Source organism: Mustela nigripes, chromosome 9, assembly GCF_022355385.1.
Source record: "Mustela nigripes isolate SB6536 chromosome 9, MUSNIG.SB6536, whole genome shotgun sequence".
Lineage (NCBI taxonomy): Eukaryota > Metazoa > Chordata > Mammalia > Carnivora > Mustelidae > Mustela > Mustela nigripes.
In genome coordinates this window covers 76,074,145-76,097,505 of record NC_081565.1, presented here as the reverse complement: position 1 = coordinate 76,097,505, position 23,361 = coordinate 76,074,145, and the positions used below count along the sequence as shown (strand labels likewise).

Sequence of the window (23,361 nt, the reverse complement as noted above, 5' to 3'; positions counted from 1 at the left end):
CTGAGTGTGAAAGCACCTAGGAAAGAGGCAACACGAGAGGAGAGGGAAGAGAGCGGCCTCTCCAGGGCAGGGGCGGCGTCTCTGCGCAGGGCCGGGGTGGGACGGAACAGAACTAATGAAGCTCAGACACGAGGACCACAAGGGCACTTGGCCCCATCCGGAAGAGTTCCGGGTATCTCGAAAGCTGGAACTGTATGTAGGGAGCGTGACAGGCCCAGATTCCCGTGTCGGGAGGATCCCCCTGGTGGCAGCATACGGAGGACTCAACGAGGCGCAGAAGACTGGAGACAACCTGAAGGCGGGGGTCCCCCACCGGAGCCGCTGCAGTCACCGGGCAAGCAGCGACGAGGGCCCGAACTAAGGAAGGAGCCGAGGGCCCGAACTAAGGAAGGAGCCGAGCTGGAACAGTAGTTCTCGGCTGCGCGGATTCTGCACTCCCGTCCTCACACCTGAGGAGGTCCTGCTGCAGTGGAACCAGCAGGAGCCAGGGATGCCGCTCACCACCGCCCTGGCTGCAGGCAACCCTCCCTCTCCACAGCCTCCACACGAAGAACCATCCAGCCCCGAATGCCAATAGTGCCAGGGCTGAGGAACCCTGGCACAGAAGATTCAAGACCTACAGAGAAGTTTCAGGAGACGTGCCTCGTGCAGTGACCGCGTGCAGACGGCGAGGAAGAGGAGGGGTACAGGAGCGCGCACAGGCTTCTGCCTGGGGGCGTCGGCATCCACGATGGATCCGAAAAGACAAGCGGTTTTCCTGGATGTCGCAGTACCGCAGTTGGCACACAGTGGCTTGGACCAGAGATGCACACTGGGAAATGAAAGAGCAGGAGGAGCTCCGCTGGGAGTCACGTGTCGTGAGTCACGCGGCATGCAGAGTGAGAACGCTTTTCCCGACAGATGCCCACAGCACACCAGGAGTGAGGAAAAATCCACTCTGAGATAATCATCATTTTGTAACCTCAGCTTACACATGTGAAGAATTGGACTTGGAAAGTACTGACCTCCCGAATAACTAGTTTTTTTTTTTTTTCCGAATAACTACTTTTAAGGTCTATGCGTCTCCATTATTCCAATGCTCCGAATTGTTTCGGAACTCTGTGGTATGAAGAGTAGAAGCTCTCCGAACTGACCCCCCCCCCCCCCCCCCGACCCAAGTGCCCTATTACCTCTGAAGCCTGAGACAGATCACAGTGCGGCCCAGCATGTCTGCTCTTATCAGTGTGCTTATGAGGAGCCAATTTTATTTGTTCGGAGCAGTTATAATTCCTATTATATAACTTAATAAAATATTAATAAACCAATTAAGATAAAAGCTCAAAGAGAAAAGTTTCTATGAAAGTTAATACTTTGGAAATATACAAAACCTTCCCCTACCTCAGTAACCAGAGTCAGAAACATTAATCACATAATTAACAAGAACTGTTAGACCCAGGATGTGCCTGCAGAACTAGCTGGTTAGGCATTCAAGCGGTTGGTTCTGGGCTGTGAGGCTGTCTCTGCCTTACATGTAAGCTCCAGGACCCCACTGCAAGTTACTTACAGCAAGATCAGACTCTCCAACTACGAAACAGTAGAAATACCATTTCAACCTAGGGTTGTTCTGTGATTCAGTAAGGTGTTTGCTCACCCGCAGTGGTAATGCAGTTGACCTTGAACATCACAGGTTCAAACTACACAGGTCCACTTCTACATGTTTTGTTTTGTTGATAAACACAGCTTACTACTGTCAATGTATTTTCTCCTTCTTATGATTTTCTTAATAACATTCTTTTCTCTAGCTTACTTTAAGAATACACTATACAATATACACAGTATATAGATATGCACACAGTATATACAGTATATACTGTATATGAAAATATACAGTAGACTGTCTACCGTGTATATATATATACCATATATATATATATATACAGTATATACTGTATGTGAAAATATACTGTAGACAGTCTACCGTAGTAGACAAAATACACGCTAATTGTTTATGTTATCAGTAGGCTTCTGGTCAACAGCAGGCTATCTGGCTATCTGTAGTTAAGTTTTTGGGGAGTCAAAAGTTATACACATATTTCTGATTGTGCAAGGGGTCAGCATCCCTAAGGCCCACGCTGTTCCAGGGTTGTTTCAATCATTCCCTGGGAAATTTTTAGAGAAATTTAAATAAGTGACTCCTTCGAAAGAGGACCTAAGGTTTGGGCTAACTTTCATATTACAGTTGCATTTTATAGCCACTCTCATTTGTCCCATGACATTCTAAACAGAAGTTTGAAAAGACCTACTTCTATCTTTGGTCTTAGTCCTAATGGCAAAATCTGTGGTGAAACCCAGCCATTAAAAATAGAGCACATGACAGAACCCAACAACAAGACTAGACCCATTCTGAAGGCCACGGACTCAAACCTGTTTGTTATCTCTTAGAGCTTGCACTGCTTTCAGAGGACTCCACACTAACTGGGATACAGTCTAAGGGAAATTATACAACATAACTATAACCTTTATGAATATTTGGTACCGTAAAGTTACCAAACCGATAACAGAGTATAAGTACTCAGGTTCACATATAAGATTCTAATAAGCACTCAGGAACTTACCTAGATTTATCCAAATTCCTCCTGGCTTGAGTATTTTCCATATTGTGTCAATATAATCAATGACATTGTGAGCTGTGTCTATGAAGAAACAGGTAGCAATGCAGTCCCAGGTATCTATTCGAGGAAAACCACATTACTACATTCATTACGTTAGGTTGCCTTTTCTTTTAATTACTTCTACAAATGTTACCTCTTACGGATTATGAATATTTCACTTAACCAGAAGAATACAGAAGCTAAACTCGTCCAGTCAACACTGAAGTTAGGGTAACCCAACAATCATTTATGAGCTGCTTTGCAGTTCATGAAAGTTTTTACTAATAATTTGATAATCAACTTGGAAACCATTTTGATAATCTATATAACTAGGTATCTTTACCAAATGTACCTGTACGAGTTTTGTTTGAAAATCTACTCAATGTCTAGCCTTCGTTTCAAATGGGTTAAGATGAAATAATTGTCATTTCAGTTTTAAACTGATTTAAGCCACTGTTAACCACCAATTCTGGCAAGTTTCAGAAAGGCCATATGCCCTTGTTGCCAAGTGAGAAACAAACGGCATAAATATACTTAAACTACTCACCCGTACCTCCGATAATCACCAGTGGAACAGGGGAACGAGGCTGTCAGTGCCCCGTGGAGGCCGTGACTGGGCACAGGGACAGAGGTTGGATTCTACAAATCTCAGCGCCGTGAAGGCACTGATCCCACCGAGGATGACCTTCATCAACTGCTCCCCCAAGCCCTGCTGCAGAACAAGGTCACCTGTACTCGCCTAAGTGATGTCTTTCATTATGTCACCCCTCTCTTGAGAACTCGCTCTCTGGCCTATCCCCAGTACCTAACATTTTCCATCTCTCTCTTTCTACCTTTGGAATACGGGTTTTCAATGTCAGAGTTCAGGGAAAAATAAATAAAAGCTTGACTATCTCATTACTCCCCTGCTCAAGTCCCTCCAGTGGCTTCCCACTTCTCTGAGTACAATCAAAGTCAGCCTCACCAAATCCTCCCCGATCTGATCTCCCACTACGCCACTGCTCATTTCACCCCAGCCAAAGTGGCCTCTTGCTTTTCCTTCAGCAGAACAAGCACGCTCCCCCGCCTAAATTCACCTGTCCTTGCCACTGCTTCTGTCTGCAACATCTCCCCCCAAATAGCTAATGGTTTGCCTCTTCACTTTGAGGTACTCTGCTCAACATTTTTTTTTTTTTGAAAGTCTGCTTAGGGAGCCTTCCCTGGTAACTCTATAAACAGCAGCCTCTCCCCAGTCACTCTGTACCCCGTTACCCTGCCTCAGTACTCCTCCTTACATTACTAAATTTGTCACTGCCCCGTCTCCCTATTGGAACAGATTCCCCGTGACCAGGGGCTTTGCGTTGTTCACTGCTCTCTTTCCCATGCCTAGAACATACCTGGGACTTAGGTGCTCCAATAATTATTTGTTGAATGAATGATCTTGCTGACCTCTAAGGATACTATTTTTCTTCTTCCTTTTACTGCCAATCCACTCTCCAACCACCCCTCTCTCCATTACCATCTCCCTTTCTCTAATGCTAGCTAAAACTTCAAGTTTTTCAAGGTGAAGTCCCAACTTGATAGCCTGATTGTAAAGGTCTTCCACAGTCTAGAACCACTCTACCTTTTCTAGCCATATCACCCATTAACCTCTCTTTCCTCTCCCAGTCAGGCTGTCCCACCATCCCTGATTACCGGATTACCTTATTCATTTATATCTTCCTACCGCTGCCTTCCCTTTTTTTTTTTTTTTTTTACGTTTTTATTTATTTGACAGAGAGAAGAAAGTGAGTGTGCACAAGCAAGGGAAACAGCAGAGGGAGAGGGAGAAGCAGGCTCTCAGCTGAATAGGGCCCAATGCGGGACTTGATCCCAGGATCATGGAAGAGTGACCCGAGTCAAAGGCAGACACTTAACTGACTGAGCCCCCCAGGCACTCCTGCCTCCCTATTCTTGAAGTCACCGCCTTCTCTCTACAAAAGTCTCCTTTCCCACTAATCCTTTACCTTTACTGTATTCATTATTCATGAACGTTTTTCACATGTTGTCTTATATTAATTGACCCAGCAGAGTCTATATTTCTTAATGGTGGGATCTTGTACTTTTTATTTCCCATCATTTCCTTATACAGGACTTTGAAAATATCCTAACTTGTCAATGAATGACCAATACTTTGACTTAGTATAAAATCAGCTCATTAAATTTAGACTAAAGAACAAAAACTTTTAAATGCTTGTTTTGGACTTACTGCATTCTGAGTAGATCTCCTGAAAATCTCCTGCTGTCATAGAAAAATTAGAACCAGGAGGAAGACTGTGGGGATCAACATCAGGGAAAAAGATGGGTCGAATCTGATCAGCTGACCTCCGGTTATTGCTAAACTGATGGATCCAGGGATAAAGCTTATACTTATTAACTTCGGAACATCTGCAAAATATGAGCACAAAATTCAGTGTTAACTAAATATTTTACCAAGAAAGTCTACTTTAAATACTAAAATATAACCTGATTGAAGATTTACTTATGTAATTCATTTATACTTAAGGTGTTACCACTATACCCCAACCAATTATCTGAAAATGCACATACAGATGTAGATGAGTAACCAATAGTGAATTAAAAGACAGGAAAAAAAATTAAAGTAAATTCAGAAATATAAATGTGTTGCTCATTCACATTTTAAAAAATGTATTTCCAAACCTCAAACTCAAGTAAAAAACAGGCCAAACTTTTCTCAAACAAGTGGTATGGGTTTTGTTTGCTACCCAACTATTCTAATTCTCTCCATTTTTAACTTCTCACCATTCCCTAACCCATACTGGACAACATATTATTTAAACAAGGCAGCTAGTTATTTTTTCCAAAGCCCCTCTTCTGGCTTTAAAAATAACAACTCTTTTCCACTGTCTTCTAAAAGAGGCCACAGAAATTCTAAGAGATGTTTCCAACTCAGTCATATGAGCATACATGGCCGTCCTATCAGAATTTGATTACAGGAAAAAGTTATGATCGCTACACTGAACTTACTCCACTAAAGAAACAAAGGGGTGAAGAAGTTTAAGGAACAATGAGAAAATACTCCAAAGTCTTGAAATTCTGCACAGGGAGCATTTCAGTTTTGTGGGATGTCCCATGATTTTCTAAAAAAGTCACTTACCCATCCCATTTCAATATTCTGTTAACTAAGAACTAATTAAAGAGTGGTAATTTGTATAAGCAACTTGATTTTAATTTAAGAAACACTTATGATACATATCATAATTAAACACTATGTATTTATCTTCAAATTCAGAATTGTTCAAAAATAGGTAAGTCAATCTGATTCTGAGAAATTACTATTTCCAGCAAAAAGTAAATTAAATACCTGTTGAGTACAAAGTTGGAAGAAAAGAGCATAAAAAAACTCCATTCATTTCCTTGACAAGCATAACCTAGCATAGCTACTTCCCAGGCCAGTCTTCCTAGTCCAGCACCAGGTACCAGAATATTTACTTTAGAAGGATCCCTGAAATGAAATAAGGCAATTATGTCCAACCCCTCAAAGGAAAAAAAAAAAAGAAAAAAAGGCAAAATCCACATTAACAACTAGAAACTTAGATATTCAGTAAGAATAAGCTCACTCAAAATTGACTTTTTAAAACTAAGAAATACTTCTAAATATAAATGAAAAATAAGGGTAGGAGGAATTATCATATGTTTAAATATCTGATGAGGGTTTTATGCCCTAATACTTTTTGGGGAAAAAAAGGAGTCGCCTTATATCTAAAGACTTATGAAGACACTCATACTCCTAGCATAGCTGTCACTTGAAAAACTATCCCAAGAAGACAAATTATCCCAAAGGGAACCCAATACACACAAAGATTGAACAAAATTATTTTATCATAAGACAGTGAAACAAAACGTTATTTCTAAACTCTATAACTAATACAGTAGTTTGTGTGATTAAATAGATGAAATATACGTAGATTTTTATGGGTTAGTTATAGCTTTAAGATCCTGTATATTTTAGCTGGCAAAAGAATTCGGAAAGAAGGTATTCTCAAGAACAAAATGAGGAATTGCCTTCTAACCGAGCATAAATAATGGCAAGTACATCACACCAAACCACAGACTCACAACCCAACTGCTCTCACTTAGTAGTATCATACTACAGAAACAAATTCTCTTCACTGTAAGATCCACCATCCATTTTCAAATTGCTAAAAAGTCTTAGCAAAGCAAGGGACTTTCTCAGAAATTCCAGCCAATCAATATAATCCTAAGGAAACCAAAATGGAATTCTTATAGAAACCAACGGCAAATGTATATAATCATCATGTCAATTAAAAAAAAAAAAACTTCACTATTATCTGTATTCTCCAAATTTAATTCATAAATCATAAACAATTTCCAAACCTTCCCATGTATAATTCTCTTTTTAATCTTTATACTATATGGCCTTTAAATTTGGTGTGTTCCAAACAGCAACAGGGCTTTTTACTAGTGGCCCATACAGAAAACCTCTGCCATTTCCCACTCTGAAATGAAGCACCAAACAGAACTAAGGGGCTTTTGAAAACCGAGTCTATAAATACAGTAACATGGGAATTTGTCCCAGGTCATCCATCTGAACTACGTGTTACTTGAATAAAAACCTTCACAAATTCTATTTAATTTTATTGTTGAATTTTATATATACAGTAAGACATAACCCAAAATTTGTTAAAAGGGACTCCTGACAAATAGGCTCATTATGATTAGGAGACATTCTTTAACACTTGACATGAGGAAACTGATGCCAACCGGCCATATAAAATGCTTTCTTCTCATTTCAGATTACAATGTTTGTGTGTGAATACTTTAATTTTTAATGGACTTACTTGATTAAATTTCTCATGAAGAGAATGGGTAACATCCTCCCATGTGGTTTAGACCTACCTGTATCATCTATCTAACAAGTATATAAAGCATATATAGAATTTTAGTATTCAAATTGCAAAAGCTACTGGCCACGCTCTATGCCACCCTTTGTAGGACCTGCCACTGTGGCACCCCGCCGGGGCCTCTCTCTCCTCTTCTACTCCCTATCAGAGTACATAGGGAGTATCTTCTCCCTAGCGAGTATCTTCTCCCTAGCTACTCTCTCTCTCTACTACTCTCCCTACCTACTTCTCCCTTCTACTCCCACCAAAACCCATACTCTCCCAGAAGTACCTCTTTTCTTTTCTCAGTTCCCATTTGCCCAATCAAAACATGCATTTTTCGCCTTAATCTAAGGCTGTGCTCCCCTTAGATTAAAAAAAAGGGGGGGCAAAGTAATGTAACAAGAGTAAATATATTTAGAAGTAAACTCGTAGAGTACTTAAATCGTTATAAAATATAACCACTAACAATGTTTGGATGGCTGATGAGCTGAGTAGAACAAGAATTTTGAAATCATGCTAACCCTAAGGCAAAGTTGTGTTAATATTGGTACTGACAAATTTTTTTTGGTCAACTTATGGAAAGTTAACTTGATGACTACCACTATCAAATTCTCCGTACCCAAACAGGCCCAGAGAACTCTCTACCCCCACCTTGTGGAGGAGAGCGCTGTATACAACTGCTATTAAAACGCTGTCATCAAGCTGAAGAAGGCAGACCGTAAGCCCTTGATTAGTAAAAGTTAACAAAGATTATGATCTATCACCTACATTATGACAAAAGGATTTCTGTGGACATACAAAAGGAGACACATTAAAACAAAAGCCACAGAATTGAAAAAAAAAAAAAGAAAAACTCAAGTAATGAATGAGCAAGATGGAGAGAATTTTTCCCTATGTTTTTGTTCTTGGACTTTTTTCATGGTCATTTTTGAGGGACAGTAACAGCATAATGGAAAATCCCTCTAATTATAGTGTGTATAAAACTAAAGCATTTAAATAGGCAGTTTCTTCTATGACTGCATGTTAACTCTAGGGCATTTCTATGAAGGTATTTCTGGTGGAAAATAAGGGAAATAAAGTCTACAGATAGACCTTTAGTGTGATGGACTGTACATGTGGCTAAACCTTAGAAAACCAGGAATGGAGGCATATAATATGGGGCTCAATGCTGCCACTAGAGATTCTTAGCAAAAATAAGTAAGCAAAAAGTTTACCTAGTTATTAAGGTCCAAATATGGAGAAGCAGTGTATCTACTACAAATGTGACATCCCTGATAACAGCAGGAACAATTTCGACAGTTTACTCCAGACAAGCAAGAAGGAAGAGAGTACACCTATACAGACAAAATGTGGAGCTCCTGTGTATCTAGAGAATGTGGGACAGGCTGGTATCACCGTTCTGTGCTCCAAAGATTACCAGCAGGAAATGTTCCTGAGAGAGGCTTCTTTTATTAGACATGGAATGGTTTTTGCACTGCAGATGGAGATTAGCAAGTTCCAACACACAAAATACTCTCTCTTGAGTCCACATGTTGATGCTTAGCTGACCCCGGGCAGTTTGGCGTGTGCACACTTTCAAGCCCTCCCAGTGTTCAGTTCTATCCAAATCCCAGCAGTTCTCTGTTCAACAACAGGAAAAGCCACTCACCACTTATGGCCACTGAACACGTAAAATGTGACTAGTCTAATGTGATATGATATGAGGGCAAAACAGATGACAGATTTCAGTATAAAAAGGGAATGTAAAATACCTTCTTAATAATGTCACATACTGATTTTATACTGAAATAGTATTTCAAATACACTGAGTTATTAAAGTATATTATTAATTTCACCTGTGACTGAGCAAATTTAAAATAACATATATGGCTTGCATTATATTTCTGTCGACCAGCACTGATCCACACAGGGAAACAGTAAAAACACAATTCTGAGCAAAAGTCAATTGTGAAATGACACCACAACCATTCTATTAATCTTTACACTATAAAAAACAATAAAATGTTTTGTTTAAAGGTATATAAACATGTAGTTATTATAGGAAGGTAAAGTTAGAGAAACAACTTCGTATTAGTTGTTATCTCTGGAAAAAGAGAATATACTCAGCGTGTTTTACAGGGCACGGTTTAAACTGTATCTGTAATTTTTCTTTTAAAAAATTTATCAAAAACAACCTCACACAAACAAAACCAAACACTGAATGAAGTAAGTATGGCAAAATTTCAAGGATTAACAGAGCTAGGTATTGAAACATTTTTTATTCAAAGTAGTGAATGGAGGGGGTTGCCTGGGTAGCTCAGTCTGTTAAGTGTCTGCCTTTGGCTCAGATTTTGATCCCCCAGGATGGAGCCTGGGATGGAGCCCTACATCGGGCTTCCTGCTCAAACAGGAGCCAGCTTCTCCCTCTCCCTCTGCCTCTCCATCCTGCTCATGCTCTCTTTCAAATAAATAAATAAAAATTCTCCTTAAAAAGGTAGAAAATGGGTTAGAAATACCATTAGTGCCTAGTCCCTTCAAAAATATCCCAGTTTACCTCTTAATTAACTCTCAACAAAGCACCCCCATTATCAAACAACTTCTCACCAATTCCTTAATCTTTAGACTCCTGTACACCCACAGAAACTCAGTTTAATTACCACCTTATCTATGATGTTTCCCCAAATATCCCAGGCAAAGCTTGGACTCACTTCTCAATAATTTCAGCACGTCATACCTCTGCTATAGTTTACATACCAAGTTTTTCTATGACTCACAGGCTAGAGACCTATTTTTGTAAATAAGGCTTTACTAGAATATATTCATGCACATACACAAATTGTCTATGGCTGTGTCCCACAACAACAGAGGTTGTACCCAGAGACTACTCTGCCTGAACAGCCAAAATATTTGCTGGCTGGCCCTTTAAGAAAAAGTTGGCTATCCCTGATTTAATGCATCTTGAACATCTTTCCTATTTGTACACAGAGCTTCCTCACCTGTTTTATAACTGAATCAATAATCCACTACATGACTATACCATATAGTCTCCAAATCCTCTAATTAAGGACATTTAGATTTTTTCCCAATCTTTTATTATAATGTTAAAATCTTTGGCATATATGATCTTCCAAATGCAGGAATGATAGAAAGCTTCTGCAAAATGAATTCCAAGAGTCAAAAGATATGCATTTAAATTTTGTCAGCTATTACCAAGTTGCCTTCTAAAAATTTTACTGATTTATTTTTCCTTCAGCAAGCTATGTTTCCTCATACCTTTAGTTAAGTTATATAACTTTTAAACTTTGCAATGTAAGAGGTGAAAAATGGCATCTTAGTGTGGTTTTCACATTTACATATTCTTATGAGATTGAGGATCTGGTATTTCTTTTTCTGTGAACTGTCTAGTTACACTATTTTTCCACTGAGTTATTACTCTAGATTTATAAGCACTTGAAATCCTGAACTTTAAGAGCTTAAGACTTTGTTTGAAAGATCTGAAATAAATATTTGTTTTGGGCTAAGAGGGCTTTCAGGATAAGAGATAAATCTAAATTTTCAGTCTCTATTCCTGCATTACTTTAGTCTACATTTCCTCCATTTTCTCTTTTTAAATGGTCTCTTTTAGCTAAGAGAATCCTTTCATAAATTACAATTTATATTCTTTAATGTAGGTAGACAAAAAATGCTTCTTTAAAGCTTACCATATAGTTTCCTAATGTCCAACTATATGAAAGAACTATATTCAACTGGCCAACCATATTTCTGTTTCATTTTGGAGTGAAATGCAAAGACACAATCGATTTTTCTCCTACACACAAAGTATCACTTCATTTTCTTCTGAAGTGGGGTGGGTTAATGAAATTACCATATAAAAATATAGTCCCAACAGTTTTCAGGATTCACAAGAGAATATGGTTCTACATGGCTGTGATTTCATTTCGGGTGGGACTCAAGCTTAAGAATCTCCTTCCTTAGCAAACTATAAACTTTATAGCACAAAATTTTAAAATTCAAATGATAACATGATTAGTCACCTGAAAAAGTGAAACTCTCAATGCATACTGTTCAGGCCATCAAATGAAAAGCTAGTGTGCGTATGTTCATATTTGAGAAAAAGGTTTAAACTTTGAGCTCATACTTCAAGAAAAATTATACTGCTAATTTCAATGAACTGCTCACTAAAGTATAGTCCTAATCTATTTAAAACCAAAACAGACCAGAGGCTAATAACTAGCCTGGCCTGGTAGTAACTACCAAAATGGTTGTCATTCAGCACAATTAAAATAGCATTTCCTTAATTAGCCAGTAGACTGCAATGCAGATGTCAATCTGTGGCTTCAAAGCCATTTGTGCTTGCAAACTCAGGCACTTAAAACTCTAAGTAGGGGCGCATGGGTGTGGGTGGCCCAGTCTGTAGATCTTCCAATTCTCTATCTCCGTGTCATGAGTTCAAGCCCCACACTGGGCGTGGAGCCTATTTAAGAAAACTAAAAAGCAGAATAAAGTAAAACTCTAAAAAGAGACAAATTGGACCAACTAATAAGACAAGTGTGTTTTCACAGGAAAAAATACTTTAATGCTCAACAGGTATAGCTACTTCTACACATATTTAAGGATTCTTTCTTTTATAGACAGCTCAGTTAGAAAAGGCGTCACTGAAATTTCAAAATGAAAAAAACAAAAAACAAAAAACATACAAGCTGACATAAATGTGGATCAAAACCAGCCAAGTGTAAAGACATCAAATTCCCATATGCTTTACTGTGGCATAAACAGGATCCTGGAAACTTAACTAAGACTCAAAGTTGACCAGGATTTTCCTAAAAATCAATTTGGATGCTGAAGGGCTATTAACTAATGTCCCTTTTTCAGGACTAGAGGTTTACTTCTTTATGGCAAAATTATTTAACACGGACACGAACTTTACTGTTTCATTAGTTTTATTTTTTTTTAAGTTTTTTGATAGCTCATCCTATCAACTATAAGGAAACCAGTATAAACTTAAAAAGCAAAACAAATGACATAGGAAGAGATAATGAAATTTTTCCATTGTGTCCAAGAATAGCACACACAAAAAACAGTTTGACAGATATCTTGGCACGCTTCATTTAAAGTTTATCTGCCTGTCTACCCTTATAATATGGATTATTTTCACGGAAGGGAAATGGGTAACCGAGTAACAGTTTTAGGAAAGCAACTTTAAATCTTGTGAAGTTTTAAAAATTTGCAACACTGTGGGGGTACCTGGGTGGCTCAGTGGGTTAAGCCTCTGCCTTTGGCTCAGGTCATGATCTCAGGGTCCTGGGATCGAGCCCCACATCGGGCTCTCTACTCTGCAGGGAGCCTGCTTCCTCCTCTCTCTCCGCCTGCCTCTCTGCCTACTTGTGATCTCTCTCTCTCTCTCTCTGTCAAATAAATAAATAAAATCTTAAAAAAATATTTAAAATTTTCAACACTGTGATGTGCTTTACCTAATCAAAAAAATTAATTTTGTTTTAATTTTAAAATAACCTAGGGGCACCTAGGTGGCTCAGTCGATTAAACATCTGCCTTCAGCTCAGGTCATGATCCCAAGGTCTTGGGATTAACTCCCACATGGGGCTCCTTGCTTGGCAAGGAGCCCGCTTCTCCCTCTCCCTCTGCCACATCACCCGTTTGTGCTCGCTCTCTTGTCAAATAAATAAAGATTTTTTCAAAAAAATTAAGTAAAATAAAATGACCTATTAAATTCATTAAGAGTTAATTCTTTCTTCACCAGTCCACATTCTATCTGACAATAACAATAATAATAAAATAGTAGCTAGATAACAGTAAAACAATACTCTGTGTAAGTTCACTAAGTACTTTTAACACAATAGCATGCATGGCCTTTGGTACAGCTGACATTGTTATGCTATTTGGACAGCATGGTAATATACATGATTCAATGATCACGATTCAATGCAGAGGAACAAAGTCATGTTTGAAGACGGTAAAAATAAAGCTAACATAAGCATTTGGCATTCAGCCCTCCAAATATATGCAAACTTTTGTACATTCCAATTACAATGTCTTACTTTATAACCTACTTCTCAAAAACAGAAATATTTTGAATTTTGAGAAAGACCTGGACTTTATGTTTACAGAAGCTATTCAACTATTATCTATTATTTTTAGAGCACAGCACTGAATATATACATTGACAGAGGGTACCAACTAGAAATTTTAAGACTGTAACATCCTACAATATAATAACATATCCCACCATATATCAACATTTATAAAAGTTCATAATAATTATATCATAATTCTAACAGTTGTAGAATATTTAATGTAGGACTACTGATAAAAAGACTAACCTGTAGCATTCATTAAAGCAAACACAGGAGCCTTTAAAAACTGTGTCATTTTAGCTATTCACTCCAACTAAGGCCTACAGTTTTCAAAAGAAGCATTATTGAGGAAGGCCTCATATCCTAAAGAAAAATTAAAAGCGTATTTTAACATTTCCACCTCAATATCCCATCGTTAAAAAGACAAAGATGTCTCCCAACAAAGAAAAGTCCCGACCAGATGGTTTTAGAGGTAAATTCTATTAACTATTTAATGATGAATGAACACCAAGTCTTCTCAAACTCCCAAAAAATTAAAGAACACTTCCTATAATTCATTCTATGAGGCCAACATTATCCTAAAATCAGATAACATCTCAGGAAAAGAAAATTCACAAGAATTTTCACAAAAAAAGAGAACAGGTTAATAATACCCTTTATACAGGTGTAAAAATCCTGGACAAAATATTAGCAGACACATTAAAAGGATTATTCACCATGACTGAAAGGAATTTATGCAAGGAATGCAAGGGTGGTTCAACAAAAGAAAGTCAATCAATGTAATATATCACATTAATCGAACAAAGGAAAGAAACATGATCATTTCACTTGACACAGAAAAGACATTTTCTTTTCTTGATAAAAATGTTCATGAAACTAGAAACAGGGAAAATTCTTTTTTTTTTTTTAAGATTTTTATTTATTTGACAGAGAGAGACACAGTGAGAAAAGAAACACAAGCAAGGGGATTGGGAGAGGAAGGAGCAGGCTTCCCACTGAGCAGGGAGCATGATATGCTGGGCTGGATCCCAGGACCCTGTGATCATGACCTGAGCTGAAGGCAGATGCTTAATGACTGAGCCACCCAGGCGCCCCAAATTCCTTAATATGATAAGGGGTATTTAAGAAAAACTTACAGCTAACGTCACACTCAACGGTGAAAAACGAAAGTTTTCCCTCGAAGATCCAGAACATGATAAGGATGCCCCCTTTCACCACTGGTATTTAACACTGTATTACAAGTTCTGGCCAGACATATTGAAGGGGAAAAGAAGAGGTAAACCATCTCAATCCCAGATGCTATGAATCTGTATGTAGAAAACTGCCAAGAATTCACAAGAAAGCCCCTCCAGCTAATAAATTAAGCAAAGCAGCAGGGTTACACAATCAAGACATTAAAAAATGTGTTTCTATACAACAGCAATGAATAATCCAAAAGGAAATTAGGAAAACAATTCCGTTTACAGTAACATCTAAAAGAACTAAATACCTTAGGAATAAATCTGACCAAGGTCAAGAAAGACTTGTACACCGAAAACTACAAAACAGTGGTGAAAGAAATTAAAGATCTAAATAGACATTCTGTGTTCATGGACAGGAAGATTTAACATTGTTAAGATCTCAATACTATCCAAACCAAGCTAACATAATGCCTAATAAAACTGCAATAGCCTTTTCACAAAAATGAAAAAGTTCATTCTGAAATTCATATGGAATTGCAAGGGGCCCCAAATAGCCAAAACTATCTTGAAAAAGAATAAACTGAAGGACTAACGCTTCTTGACTTCAAACCTTACAAAGCTACTAAAATTAAAATACTATGGAATTGCTGTAAGGGGCAACATACAGACCAATAGAACAAAGAGCCCAGAAATAAACCCTCACATGTACAGGCAATTGATTTTCAACAATAGTACCAAGACTATTCAATAGGGAAAGACCAGTCTAAAAAATGGTGCTGGGAAAACCAATTATCTCCATGTAAAAAAATATATCACATACAAAATGAGCTCAAAATGGATCAAAGATACAAACTTAAGAATTAAAACTATAAAACTATTAGAAGAAAGTACTAGGGAAAATCTTCATGACACCAAATTTGAAAAACACTAGTTTGAAAAATACTAGCACCAGAAGAAAAAAATAGATTAATTGGGCTTCATCAAAATTATACAATTTTATACATCAAGAGAGTGAAAAGACAACCTACATAACTGGAGAAAATATTTGCAAATCACATTTCCAATAAAGAATCAATACATACAAAAAAAAAGGGTCAAAGATCAAAAAGACCACACAATTTCATCTCTGACAAATCATCTTCAATCCAAATATAATAAAGATGACAAAAAGCATGAAGAAAAGAGTCAGTGTTATAAGAAATTAGGAAACCCAAGCATACTATAGCTTCACTGATAAAACTGGGAATCATAAAATTTGTTAACAAGTCTGTGGACACTAATAATATAAATTAAAAGCTTCTTAAATGAGTACTATATATCTTAAGCATTTCTAATAGCTGAAGTATTTGAAATGTGCCTAGCTTTGAAGCCTATGAATAAACTTCTGTCCAGAAAAACATGTCATTAGAAACTTCCTAAATTTTACCTTTTTTTAAAAAGTCAGTGAATTATTATTACCACATTACTTCTGAATCTGGTACATCAAATATTTGGACATGTAGAAACAAGCAATGGAAGCACCGGTTTTTCGTTTGTTGTTGTGTGTTTTTGTTTTTTTTTTGAGTGATAACGTGGCTGGAAAAATAATTTCACCTGAGCTCTAAATGTCACTCATTACCTGAGTTATTTCTGGGTCTCAGACTCAGGACACTATAAATCAGATTGAAGAATTATTGTTTAGAATTGATCATCAGTGAGAGGCCCCTGGATGGCTCAGTCAGTTAAGCATCTGCCTTCAGCTCAGGTCATGATCCCAGGGTCCTGGGATTGAGCCCCATGTTGGGCTCCCTGCTCACCAAGCAACCGCCTTCTCCCTCTCCTGCTTCCCCTGCTTGTGCTCTCTCTCTCTCTCTCTCTGTCAAATAAATAAAATCTTAAAAAAGCAAGAAAGAAAATCAGTGAAGTGTCACAATTGTCATCAACGATGGAATGAAAATAATGAAAGTTTTAGGTGACACAGGAATCGCACGTCTATAATGAATCTATTATCCCATCGACTGTGTGTTCAGCAGGTTACTATAGCAGCGCATGTCAAAAATGTACTGGCCACAAGTTAAAAAACCAGTGGGTGATTTTCATGGCACCCAGCTACAGATAATCTACATGGCATTCCCATGCAGAGGTCCAAACCAGGTGGATTAGCAGCCATTACCTGTTAAAGGCCAGCTAAAAGATACAAAAGTCCAAATCCTATACTTTACAGATGATAATTCCAATACACCAAGGGTTTCCTGTGGACACAGCAGTTCATTTACTGCTGAAGAAATAACTATATTTTCATGCCTGAGAGTCTGTTTCTTAACATTGCAAAGATCTTTCTATTACTCTACCACAGGAAAGATACTAAAATCAATGTACAAGAAGTAAATGGTGAGATGCAGAGGAAAACTTAGGAACTACTTCATTTTCTAGAAAGCAACAATTGTTACATTGCCATATTTCTAGATGAAAGGTCTATAGACTATTTTTTCTTAAGTGATTGAAGCAACTAATATATGTAAACATTAAAAATTAAAAACACAAGTTTCACTTACCCCTCCAAGCTCACAGCTTGCAAAAGATTCGAATGCCTTTGTCCTAGTTGTCATTATTATTTACTTCAATTTCTGTATTCTTTTACATACATCATCTGGCATTCAACAAAAAATGAGACATGCCAACCAGAACAAAAATGTAACCCACAGATATGAAAGGAAACCATCATCAGAACTGACCCACAAAGAGCACATATGGTGGAATTATCAGACAGGGATTTGAAACTAACCATAAAAAATACATTAAAGCATCAAGGAGAAAAGGTCGATCACACGCACAAATAGGAAATATGAGCACAGAGAGAACACACGCAGAAATGTATGTGTATATGGAAGCCCTAGACATTTTTTTTTTTTTTTAATTTGGCAGCAGAGTTAAGTCTTTCAATGAGTTTATCAATACACTGGGATAATAAACAATCAGTAAAATTCAAGTAAGGTCAATAGAAATGATCCAAACTAAAATATAAAGAGTTAATGAGAAAAGAGTCATCTGACAGGTACCTGAGACACATTGTCAAGCAGTTTCATATATAAGCAACTCAAGTCCCAGAAGAGAAAAAAAAAAATAAGAGCAAACAATCTCTGATTTGGTGATACTTACCTACCCAAACCTTCCAAAGTAAAACAAACATCAAACAGAATAAACTCAAAGAAAAACACATCCAGGCACCTCATAGTTAAACTGCTGACAGAGGTCAGGGGTGGGGTAAGGAGAATGGAAGATCACTACTAATGGGTACGGGATTTATTCTGGGCTCATGCAAATATCTTCAAACTCTGTAGAGATGATGGATACACAATACTGTGCATCTACTAAATACCATCAAATTGTTTACTTTAAAACCATTGCTTTTGCTCTATGCATTTTACCTCAACTTTATTTATGTATTTTTTAAAGATTTTATTTATTTGTCAGAGAAAGAGAGAGAGAGCGCGTGCACGCAAGTGAGCTTGTACAAGCAGGAGGAGTGGCAGGGAGAGTGAGAAGCTCCCTGCTTGGCAGGGAGCCCAATGCAGGATTCACTTCCAGGACCCTGGATCATGACCTGAGCTGAAGGCAGATGATTGAACCACCCAGGCACTCCTCACCTCAATATTTTTAAATGAGGGGGAAAACATGAACATGTATGTAGTTCTCAAAACACAGTATAAAATGGCCCTTAAACATATGAAGATATTCAATTTCATTCATAATAAGAAATGCAAATGAGAAGTAGGCCAAGATATGTTTCTCCACCCATTAGATTGGCAAAAGTTCAAAAACTTGGTAGTATGATATCTGGCAAAGCTGTGAGTAAACAGGCACTTTCATAAATAGCTGGCAAGAAGGCAGAACAGTACAACCCTTACAGGCATGTGTGGCAATAACTGGCAGAGACCTGAAAGTGGCCCCCACCTACCGGTGTCCACGCCTTTTTATAATCCCCTCCCTTTAGTGTGCACAGGGATCTATGACTTGCTTCTAACCAACAGCCACCCTTTTGATGACTCCACATTATAGAAGACTCCCCTGAAAGCCTGCTTGCTCTAAGACTCTCCTTGCCTGCTTGATGAAGTGACCATTTTGGGAAAGCTCACAAGATGAGGAATGGCAATTGGGCTCTAGGAGCTGAGGCAGGTTTCCAAGGCAGTTAAAACAAAGCCAGAGCCCTCAGTCCTACACACACACAATGAAGTCAAGTCTGCAAACAACATGAGTGAGCTTGGAGACAGGTATTTCCACAGCCAAGCCTCCAGATGAGAACACAGCCCAGGAGACATCTGGATTGCAACCCTGTAAAATCCTATGCAGAGGATGCAATTATGTTATGCCCAGACTTCTGACCAAAGAAAGTGAAATAATAAATGTATGCTGTTTTAAGCAGTTAAGTTTGTGGTAATCTGTTGCACACAAAAGGTGACTAACATACCACACTACATATGCATTTACCTTTTAGACTCAGCAATCCCATGTCTAAGAATTTATACTATAGATACACTTCCAACAGTACAAAAATACCCATACATATGGTTATTAACTGTAACATAATTTATAACATAATTAATATATAAGATACTGCCAACTACTTAAATAACCACATACAGAAGACTGGTTGAAGTACTTCACAGCTGTAAAAAAGGCTGAGGAACATCTCCATGAACTGCTATATAGCTATTTCTAAGACACACTGCTAAGTGAAAAAAGCAGAGTGCAACATAAAATACACAGAATACTACTGCATATTGTGCATGAAACAAGAGGTAACTAAGAAGAAAGCACCTGTATCTGCTTACATAAGAAACAAAAAATAGGGGTGCCTGGGTGGCTCAGTGGGTTAGGCTCGGGTCGTGATCCCACGATCCTGGGATCGAGCCCCGCATCGGGCTCTCTGCTCAGCATGGAGCCTGCTACCTCCTCTCTCTCTCTGCCTGCCTCTCTGACTACTTGTAATCTCTATCTGTCAAATAAATAAATTTTTTAAGTATCTTTAAAAAAAAGAAACAAAAAATAAAAACAAGAAGGATAAACAAGAAATTAATGATACTGATTACTTACACGGGATGTGGTATTGAGAATACGGTGTTGAGATGGCTACTAAAGGAACAGGGAAGGGAATACCACTTTTTCTGGATATCACAAGTTGATAACTGATAGCACACAAATCAAAAAGTAAATTTAAATGAACAAGGATGGGGAGTGGGGGCAAGACAGAACCCTAAAAATGGGAAGCAAATAGAAAAATAAACCTCGATATACTGATTTTCAAATAAAAAAACACAACCACACTAAGGATAGGGGGTTGAAGCAAAGCTTATGTCAGTAACTTGTGAAGAATATTTTTGCGAATACTCTTCACTTAGGGGAAAAATAATTGGTAGCAAATCCTAAAGATCTGCTGGCAGTTTGTTTCTCAGAGTAGTATGGAGGCAGCAATTCTGAAACCATTATGTGAGTACTACAGGACTGAATGAATGAGTGAATGTACTGATGTTGTCCCAAGCCAGGCTCTCATTGTGGGAAAAGGCAGACAGATGTAAAGAACAGGGGAAGCCAAGAAGGAAACCTTTGGGGTTGGACTGGAACTGAAGGAATCAGTACGAATGAATGCTTTCCAGTGTGTGTCTATGTATGTGTTCTCTGCCTACTGAAAGGCTCAAAAGCTGTGACACCTTAGTAACAACGAACATGTCTAGTGCCAGATCTTGGTTCCTACATACAATTCCACATTAAAGGAAACAGGTTCTTGGAAAAATATCCAATTCCAGAACTAAAGTAGGGAAGATACATGATGGGACTGAAATACCTTATTGTGCCAGAAAATAAGGACGCGCTCAAAAAGAATTGGGCCACGTGACAGGACACAGGGGCCAACTTGAAGGGATTCCCACTTGCTAAATCTGAGGCAGCAATGACAACAAACAAACAAAAGTAAAGGATCATAACCCACTGAATAAAACAGAAACCATTTGTCTTTTCAGATAATAGTTTATAGATACAATAGAATGCTGACTGATAATTATAAATTTAGAAAAGCACCATTCCATAATCAGCACAGGACAGACCAGCTCATGCAAGAATCATCAATGGCTGACAACTCTAAGGCAGACACTATATGACTTTCAATGGGATATCCTGAGAAGAACGATCAATTACATATCAATTATGTATTATTTTGAAAAGGGGCATATAATCCAGATCCAATCATAAAGAAACATCAGATAGGGGCACCTGCGTGGCTCAGTCGGTTGAGCCTCTGCCTTCAGCTCAGGTCATGATCTCAGGGTTCTGGGATCGAGCCCCGCATCGGGCTCTCTGCTCAGTGGGGCCCTGCTTCCCCCTCTCTCTCTGTCTGCCTCTTTGCCTACTTGTGATCTCTCTCTGTCAAATAAATAAATAAAATCTTAAAAAAGAAAGAAAGAAAGAAAGAAACATCAATAATCTTAAACTGATGAATATTCCATAAAATGACTGCCTTATCTTCTTCAAAAACCCCATCATGGTCAAAGAAAGGCTAAGGAACTGTTCCAGATTAAAGACTAAGATGTTATAATGAAATGTAATATAATATCCAGGGCTGAATTCTAGACCGGACAGAAGAGTGTTATAAAGAACATCTTCAGGATAATTTTATAAAACTTGAATACAGACTGTAGATCAGAAAACAGTATTCTCAGTTAAATTTTCTCAATCTGATAAATACACTGTTTTTATGTAAGAAAATATCCTTGCTCTTAAGAAATGAATTCTGAAGTATTAAAAGGTAAAAAAAATATATATATATATATATATATATATATACACACAAACTGATCTTTCAAATGGCTTAAGTAATAAGTGTGCATACATGTCGTTTTAGACATAATCATAAAACAGGGGAAGGAGGGAGGGAAGGAGGAAGAAATAATAAAATGTAAAACGTTAAGAATTGGTGATTAGGTAGAGTATATGAGCACTATAAAATGCAACTTAACTTGAAGTTATTTTGAAGTTGTTGAGATTCTCAAAATAACACATATTGTGGTATTTTCAAAGATACAGTAATTACACTTGCTGCTAGATCTTATTTAATGCGATACAGGATACAAAGCATGTTCCGGCATAAATGTGCTTTTTAATATTTTGATAACTAATCTTCAAAATTGGTTTCTTTGCAATCTTATGCATTTTATTTGATTTCTTTATAAATGCTATTCTGAAAAGTGGACTGCTGAGGCTTTTCATGGCACAAAAAAGAAACTCTGCTCTAAGCTACAGATCCCTTATCGACTTACAAGTTTGTCATAATGAGGAAAATGCAAAGTCTGCAGCTTCTTGCATTGCCATTGGCAAATTATAAAAGAAAACATCATTGATAATGGACACTCAATCTAACCTTATTAATTTCCAGATGGAGTGATTTCCCTTCAGTGCTAAATCGAGTATTCAAAATATTGACTACAACCTCACACAAAGCATCTACGAACACAGACAACACCACACACCCTTATGTGGAAAAATACAGGCATGCAGCAACTATAAACATGAATCAGGACTGTGGAATTTCTTACAGAGAAACTGAGTGCTTACGTATCTTTAAAAATTGGTTAAAAATAAGATACTATTTACCATCTTTCTTTCGGAAAATTTTTTAAAATTTCTTTAATGATTGGTTGGTAGCAGGCGTCCCTCTCTGCTTTCCCGGTTTCACTCCAGTCTCTCACAAACTGTTTCAGTGTAGATTTTAGTTTATCCATGTCAAATGTAGATGCTGGCATAATCTTTCCATTCCCCTGTTTAAAAAAACAGAAATCAATTAGCTTCTGACCAAGGAAATCAGTCTTGAATATGATCAAACAGACATGCTACTATAGGGCTATATGGATGGTTTAGTGGATACATCACTAGCCTCTCACCTCAACCAGGGTTCAAGTGCAGCTTGAGATCCTACACGAAAAGAGTTTGGGGGTCTCACTTCTACCCTCAATAGATTTAAGGTCCATTAATCATGAAACCACCATATAACTAAGCAGTCTTTACTCAGGGAGGACCAGAACTGAGCTGCTATGGAGACGGAACATCTTTTCTCTCTAAGAGAGGGAAGGAAGTCCCTCCAGGTCATTGACGGGGCAGCATGGAGAGGCTCACACAGGAGTGACCCAACTGTATCCATCCTGTGGATACAAAAAAAGGACTTCAGTCTTTATTACTGCCAGTCCCTTGAGATTTATAAGTGAAAATAACTTCTTAAAGTAAAAGATAAGTATCGATACAAGATACTGAAAATGAATTTAAGCAAAGGAAATTTTACACAGCTAAAGAGTTGGTTGTAAAAGTTAAAGTCACTAACTCTATATGCTAGAACAGTTAGAACACAATGTGAATCAAACAGCAATATGCCAGCAATTACCTTACTATTTCTAGGGGGAAAAAAAAATCTGTGAACAAATCCAGTTTCTGGCATACTATTCTAAAAAGTCTAATCAAATACTTGAACATGTAAGTGAAAACATTCTCTGAGTAGAGCAAATGGCCCATGCAAAATATAAAATGAAATCCAGAAAGATAAAGACCTCAAAATGCAGAGATTAAACCCTAA

The 23,361-nt window shown here is 37.8% G+C and overlaps 1 protein-coding gene across 1 annotated transcript in view; it reads right to left on the bottom strand.

The window, feature by feature from the left end:
• The window catches only part of CARNMT1 (carnosine N-methyltransferase 1), a 40,526-nt gene that overhangs the window by 8,268 nt on the left and 8,897 nt on the right, over nt 1-23,361 (bottom strand). The window contains exons 3-6 of the mRNA XM_059411847.1: nt 22,392-22,555; nt 5,974-6,114; nt 4,858-5,036; nt 2,595-2,708 (exon numbers count right to left, since the gene is read on the bottom strand). Coding sequence (XP_059267830.1) covers nt 2,595-2,708; nt 4,858-5,036; nt 5,974-6,114; nt 22,392-22,555 — 598 coding nt within the window. The remainder of the gene's footprint in view (nt 1-2,594; nt 2,709-4,857; nt 5,037-5,973; nt 6,115-22,391; nt 22,556-23,361) is intronic.